This window comes from Hordeum vulgare, chromosome 4H, assembly GCF_904849725.1.
Source record: "Hordeum vulgare subsp. vulgare chromosome 4H, MorexV3_pseudomolecules_assembly, whole genome shotgun sequence".
In the NCBI taxonomy this organism is placed as follows: Eukaryota; Viridiplantae; Streptophyta; class Magnoliopsida; order Poales; family Poaceae; genus Hordeum; species Hordeum vulgare.
The window spans coordinates 29,301,500-29,308,374 of NC_058521.1; the positions used below are offsets into that span (position 1 = coordinate 29,301,500).

Here is a 6,875-nt window from a genome sequence, read left to right on the forward strand (position 1 = left end):
TTTTTATTGTGTTTCGACTTCGTTTGGTATGGATATTCTGTGAAACAAAAAACATGCAACAAACAGGAACTAGCACTGGGCACTGGATCAATATGTTAGTCCCAAAAATAGTATAAAAAGTTGCCAAAAGTATAAGAAAGTTGTAGAATATTGGCATGAAACAATCAAAAATTATAGATACGACGGAGACGTATCAATACTTAGCTTAGTTATGATGTCAGTCTTGCGAGTACTTTGGATGAGTACTCATTGTTGCTTTTCTCCCCCTTTTTCCTCTTGATATGATTGCCGCAACCAGATGACGGAGCCCAGGAGATGGTTGATCCCGCCGACGACTACTACTACCCCGATAGAGCCTAGTACTATGTGGAGACCGCTGACGATCAGGAGTAGTTAGGAGGCTCCGAGGCAGGAGGCCTTGCCTTTTTGATCCGATGTTATGTTTGTGCTAGCCTTCTTAAGGCAAAACTTGTTGACTTATGTGTGTACTCAGATATTGTTTGCTTCCGCTGACTCGTGTGTATTCGAGGCCTCGAGGCCCCTGGCTTGTAATATGAAGCTTGTATGACTTTAATTTGTGTCTCGAGTTGTGTTGTGATATCTTACCATGAGTCCATAATCTTGGTCATACGCATTTGTGTGTATGATTAGCGTACGATTAAATCAAGGACGTCACAACTAGTACATGATGGCGCCGGCACACAAAAAACAACCAACATCAAAAACCAAACCACATATTCATCTTCATCACATTGCTTGACATAAAAAGGACAAAAAGAAAAAAAAAGTGTTACTCATGGATAGTAAATGTGAAATGCCTCGACAAAAAAATCAACCAATCACTAAATTATCTTACAAAATACAGTCCCATTGGAAGTTAAAAAAAAGCAACTCCTGCCCTATTTTCTTGCAACTGCCGACACGAAGAGCTGCCTTTACCCCCTTCCCATGTGCAACTGGATGAAAACAAAAACTAAGCAACTCCACTCATATTTCTATATAACTGCATGTGAAGATTCAAGCAACTCCACATTGCAACTGTCGACACGGAGAACTACCTTTACCCCCTTCCCATATGCAATTGGAGAAAACAAAAACTAAGAAAATTCATTCCAATTTATAAACAACTGCGAGTGTAGATTCAAGCAACTCTGCGGAAAAACGAAAAAACAGACACCCCCATCGCTCGAAATCTCAGCAACCGACGCACTGGATCTCGGTGGCCTCGTGATGCCAGCCTCCCGCATCGTGGCCAGCACCTCCTCCTCGACCCCGAACTCCTCGAAGCGGCCAATGCACTCGATCTCGGTGGGCTTGGTGATGCCAGCCTCCCGCATCGCGGCCAGCACCTCCTCCACGAGCCCGAGCTTCTCAAAGCTCTCCACCTCGACACTCCTCCTCTACTGCTGCTGCTGCTACGAGCCCCTCTCCCCGCCCCTCGCCCTCTCCATCAGCGGCCTCGGCGGCATGAGGCATGAGGTGCCCGCAGACGCGATGAGTAGCCTCGGTGCTCGCACACCCGTAACCTCGTTGTCTCAATCGCCCGTCATACCACCTAAACCCTAACCTCGCCGTCCCAACCAAGATCTGGAACAGATGCACACGAAGAGATGCCGAGATTTACCTCTGCGTGTCGTCGACGACACGCCGCGCCCGCAGACGGTTTCCCGAACAGACGAATCTGTAGCGAACCCACCACCCCAGCCCCGTGCCTGTCGTCGTTGTGGGAGATGGCGATGGAGGAGGAAGGAACAGATAAGGGAGGGGAGTTCGAAATGGAGAGAAGGGACGATGCGAGCGGTTCGAACAAGCCGAACGAGCCATGCGGCCGTTTCACATGAAAATTAAGGACCTCGGGCCTACCACTACACCGCGCCCTGTCGCCACGTGTGGCATGACCACCACGCGGTCGGGTCAGATCTACGCGATCGGACGACTACGACGCGTGAGCTTAAAAAGGTGAAATAGTATAGCTACACTAACGAGCATTTCGGTTCCAACAAAGCTTTGTAAATTTGATCCTACGGTGCTACTATGCTACAGGGAGTCAGGGACCGACATGAAAGACTCGAGGCCTGATGGGAATCGCCACGGAGTCAAAGTGCGCGTGTCTTGGTAATGGTAAGAATCGCCGACACACTCGTTCTATTTGTGCACGTCCGCACGATGATTAAACAAACGTTGGCAGCGCTGCTCTTGTGAGTGTGTGCGAGCGTGTGTATCAGTTGTACTCTCTGGTTTCTACTCCCTTCATTTTTAAATATAATTCTTTTAAATTCCACTATGAATTAGATACGAAGTAAAATAACGTATCTATATTTTAAAATATATTTATATACATTCGTATCTAATTTCCATTAGAATTTTTAGAAAGACCTATATTTGAGAACTAAGAAAATATATTTTTTCTAAAAGATTTCACTACAGACTATGTATAAAAAAATGAGGAAACATGTACTTTAAAATATATCGTTATATATATTCGTATATAGTTTATAGTGAAACTTAAAAAAACTTAAATTAAGAAGCGGATCCTCCTTGTGAACCTTCAAAGCATTTAGAGAACAACTTCAACGAAGCGACTCATTTTGTCCGTCTCCGTTCGTTTGGATCCGTGCGGACAAATGTGATGGCTAACATGCGGACCCATTGCCAAAACGTGTCTGTTCTGCGTCCGCGTCGACCCATTTTCAGCCCAAATTTGGGACTGAAATGGGTCGGTGCGGACGCAAAACGGACGCGCGCCCTTTCGTTGTCCGTTCCATCCACACCCGTCGGTCGTTCAACTATCCGCGGTCAACCTAATTAATGACGACCACCATCCACGAACCCATGCGTCAGCGATCGTGGTCGGTCTTTTTTAATCCGAGCATGCGGAGGGGTTCGGCCTCATCTGCTTCCACACCCCCGTCCCCATCTCGCCTCCTCTCTGCTCCCTCGTCGGCGACCAAACCCTAGCCAGCAGCCACGACCGGCTTCGCCCAAAACAACGGCAAGCCCCTCGTCGTCTATCCCCGCGCGTTGCGTCAGGAGGAGGTCGCCTACTGCCAGCATAGGAGGACGCTGCGCATGGCGGAGGAGCGCGCACGTGCTGTGTCACCGGCGCCACCAGCAATGCCCGCGCCGGCATAGCCCAACCTCACTGGCCCCGACGCCGACGCCGAGGACGTCTAGGGTAACGCGTAGTTTAGTTTTTTTTATGTTCAATTATAATATAATGAAGACGCGTGGACTCTCGTCGGTCTTCATGGCCGGCTTTAATGTTTAATTAATGTTTTTTTCAAAAATGTTTGTAATTTTTTACATGTCATTATAAAACGAATCAGATCAGTGTTTGACGCATGCGCCGACACAGATGAAAAAACAAACATTGGTGTGGGTCGGACCAATCCAAATGAACAAAAGGCGGATTAGTGTGCCCTTTAATTATTTGGGAAACCCAGCGCGCGGAAACCACGAACCGGTCTCGGTTCCAGAGCGGAGCTCGTCGCGCCTGTCCATGGCCGGTGCGGCGTGCAACTTGCAGTGGACGACGATTCCAAGCCGCCACGCCATCCCACGTGATGTCAGTCAGTCACGAGATCCCCGGTCGACCCGTGCGTGCGCGCCACCACCACGGTTACACATCCAGGCGTCATCAATTCAACAAATTACTAGCACCCGTACGCGATCCGATCGACCAAAGAAACCACAGAGCGATCTGCGGCGAAATGAACGGATACGAAAACCCTCGGCTTCATGATCCACACGAACGAATACTTTACTGCCATACAGGAGCTGCGCCGTCCTGATCCTGGCAAAGAAACACCAAATAAGGGGCGTCAGGTCGGACCTGACAGTTGACAGGACCGATCAACAGACCAACCATGCATTTGTGCTTGGGGATCTGCTTCTGCCCCCGGCGTCAAACTGACGAGATATATTTCAGATGATTTGGCAAGAGGTCAATCAGCAGAGGGGCTGACGCGTACGCTGTGGAGTTAGAATGCAGTGACCCGCCGGAGGAGTAAAGAATCGTCATCTCGAGTGCTTTCGGAGCTTCCATCTTTGGCCCGCCCGCACGCCACCACCACCTCCTATAATTACTCGGTATGTTTTTTAGTAGATATTAAAATAGGGGGAAGAGAGAAAGAAGCGCAAAGGCTCTCCTCCTGGATCTTGAGTTCTTGATAAGTTAAAGAAATGGCAGTAGGTCTGTGTACCTATCTATCCAGATCCTCTCAGCTCTCAAAACAAGTCATGTTACAGCTGTAGAAGCAGAGGAAGAAGAGAGGAAAGTTGAGAAGTCACACTGCATCACCAGTTTCTTTCACCACCACCACCGAAGTAGGGGTACTGTGGTAGGCACAGTAGACAGCAGTGACAGTATAAAAATTCTCTCCCCACCCTCCTCCTAGCGAGCGAGCGAGCGCGGCAACGGCCAACGACAGCGGCAGAAGCAGAAGCAGAGCCGAAGCCAGATCCGAAGCCGCCGCCGCCGCCGCCTCCGTCGAGCCGGGACAAGAACAGCGGTCTCGCCAATGGACATGGAGCTCGACGCCGCCCGACACGGGTTCGCCAAGATGGGCTTCGGGTCCGTCGGCCTCTCCTCTCTGCTTGTGTACTAACCAACTACTACCATCCTTGGCTGGAGCAGTAGCTGACAGGGAGACTGCTTCTTGGTCGTGTGGTGTGTGGTCGCAGGTGCAAGCACTACAGGAGGCGGTGCAGGATCCGGGCGCCATGCTGCAACGACGTCTTCCACTGCCGCCATTGCCACAACGACTCCACGGTCTCTGCTCCGCTCCGCATCCCTTCTCTCTGCTCTGGTTTGGTTGGCGCTCCTCACATTTCTTTCCGCTTTTTCATCTGCATCTTCTTCTCCTTCTTCTTCCTGGACCGGGCTTAGAAAGACGGGCACGAGCTCGACCGCCATGCAGTCCAATCGGTGCGCGCTTCCCTCACTGCTTCCTCCTCTTCAATCTCCATTTCTCATACGCCATTATATTGCGTTCCCAGTGCCCCGGACATCTTGTTTCTTGACTTCACCTTCAAACTTAATTTTCCTTTCCTCGTAGGTCATATGTCTCGTCTGTGACACCGAGCAGCCGGTCAGCATCTGAGGCGATTCCCCCAGTTTCTTGTGCTGCTGATAGCTTCAGAGTTTCGGTATAACACTAACAGATTGATTGGTGGGTGATCATCAGGTGGCGCAAGTGTGCAGCAACTGCGGCGTGTGCATGGGGGACTACTTCTGCCGGGCGTGCAAATTCTTCGACGACGACGTGAGAATTGAGATCCCTGTCCCTGCCCCTGTCCCTGTGCTGGATTTGGATTTGGATTTGGATTCGGTGGTGATTGATTGGGTTGTTGCTGATGGGATCTTGCTGCTGCTGCTGCTGTGCAGGTCGACAAGGAGCAATACCACTGCAAAGACTGCGGCATCTGCAGGTAGGCACCCCCATCCTATGCTCACTCTCACTTCCACTTTCGGTTCTTCTACTTTGACATATCGCCCCGCATGAAAGTTCAAGCTGCCGAGCTGACTGAAACCATGATCAACAGGGTTGGAGGCAAGGACAACTTCTTCCACTGCCACAAGTGCGGTAAGCATTCCGGCGATCCTTCCACGACACACTCCGAATCACCCCGAACCTCAATCCGCCATCTGATCTGCCGCAGGATCGTGCTACTCGGTGACCCTCAGGGACAAGCATGTGTGCATCGAGGACGCGATGAAGAACAACTGCCCGATCTGCTACGAGTACCTGTTCGACTCCCTGAGGGAGGCGTCAGTGCTGAGGTGCGGCCACACCATGCACCTGCACTGCTTCCACGAGATGCTCAAGCACGACAAGTAATCCATCGCCCATGCCTACCCACCGGCCTCCCATCCCTTTCGTGTGATCTTGGTCTTCTTCTTGCTTGGATAAGATAGATAGATGACGACGCTGTTTTTGAACGCACTTGCAGGTTCACTTGCCCCATGTGCTCCGTGTCCATCTTTGACATGGAGAAATTCTTGAGGGCCTTGGATGCCGAGGTAGGTATTTTCTCAGTAAGATCCACAGCATCAGCATGGTTTTCATCTCTGATTCCTTTTCATGTGAATTTTCCCTTCACGTTCTTGGCCCTGGCATGAGATTTTCTTTTTGGTATCTTCTTTTTTCAGATTGAGGCGAGCTTCTTACACATGGGAAAGGTCAGTGGCAGCTCACATATCTTTGTAGCCCTCAAACAAACATAGCATTTCACTACGAAATTTTATAGGAACATAATAAGAGTGCATGTGCACTTGTCACACTTGTGGAAAAGAGTACATGATTTTTGAAACTTTAAAAATATACTTTTGATTTCCCTTTTAAGAAAAAGGCTCCAAATGACCCAGGCTCATCTACCAATATTTTGGAAGTAGAATAGCCAGTTATATAAATGTGATGGTTTTCTGATGCCATTACTCCTGGCATGTGTTTGTGGGTCGGTGCAGGGATGGATCGTGTGCAACGACTGCTGGGACACGACCAGAGTGTATCCGGGCATGGCGGGGCAGAGGAAGTGTTGCCACTGCCAGTCCTACAACACCTGCAGGGTCGCTCCATCGGTGCTGCCGGCCTAGTAGCATGATAGTATGATACCCACGTCGGTGACGACTATGATTATTTAGTACGTAGCTGCCATTGATGTATTATTTCCAGTTCAACATGAGCTGTGCAGACTGCAGAAGCATTATATACGGTGTCAATTTATATGTATCTACGGTGCCAATTTGCCAGAAAGAAATTGATATACCAAAGTGTTTGTCTCAACCACGAAGTTGAAAATACCCACTCTGAAGTAATAGGCTGTTGCTAGAACTCATGATTCGTAAGTATTTGAATGCTTCCTTCTGCGCTGTA

General features: G+C 49.5%; 1 protein-coding gene across 2 annotated transcripts; it reads left to right on the plus strand.

Moving 5' to 3' along the window:
- The first annotated feature begins 4,202 nt into the window (after window positions 1-4,202).
- On the plus strand, window positions 4,203-6,772 carry LOC123447695 (E3 ubiquitin-protein ligase SRFP1-like). 2 transcript variants are annotated; one of them, XM_045124327.1, is made up of 11 exons: window positions 4,203-4,573; window positions 4,684-4,771; window positions 4,893-4,927; window positions 5,058-5,090; window positions 5,187-5,264; window positions 5,387-5,430; window positions 5,545-5,585; window positions 5,662-5,836; window positions 5,953-6,022; window positions 6,152-6,181; window positions 6,467-6,772. In XM_045124327.1, the coding sequence occupies exons 2-11, from the start codon at window positions 4,723-4,725 to the stop codon at window positions 6,593-6,595; spliced, it is 684 nt and encodes a 227-aa protein (XP_044980262.1). In that variant the 5' UTR covers window positions 4,203-4,573; window positions 4,684-4,722; the 3' UTR covers window positions 6,596-6,772. The 2 variants fall into 2 exon arrangements, with proteins under 2 accessions (XP_044980262.1, XP_044980261.1); XM_045124326.1 differs by having other exon boundaries at window positions 4,204-4,573; window positions 4,889-4,927.
- Window positions 6,773-6,875: the final 103 nt, after the last annotated feature.

What these genes read in the sequence shown, in the direction of transcription:
- LOC123447695 (XM_045124326.1), top strand. Translation starts at nt 4,521, where the DNA reads ATGGACATGGAGCTCGACGCCGCCCGACACGGGTTCGCCAAGATGGGC. An exon ending in ATTGCCACAACGACTCCACG is followed by an intron (nt 4,772 to 4,888) that starts GTCTCTGCTCCG and finishes GACCGGGCTTAG; the next exon opens with AAAGACGGGCACGAGCTCGA. An exon ending in CTTCCACTGCCACAAGTGCG is followed by an intron (nt 5,586 to 5,661) that starts GTAAGCATTCCG and finishes GATCTGCCGCAG; the next exon opens with GATCGTGCTACTCGGTGACC.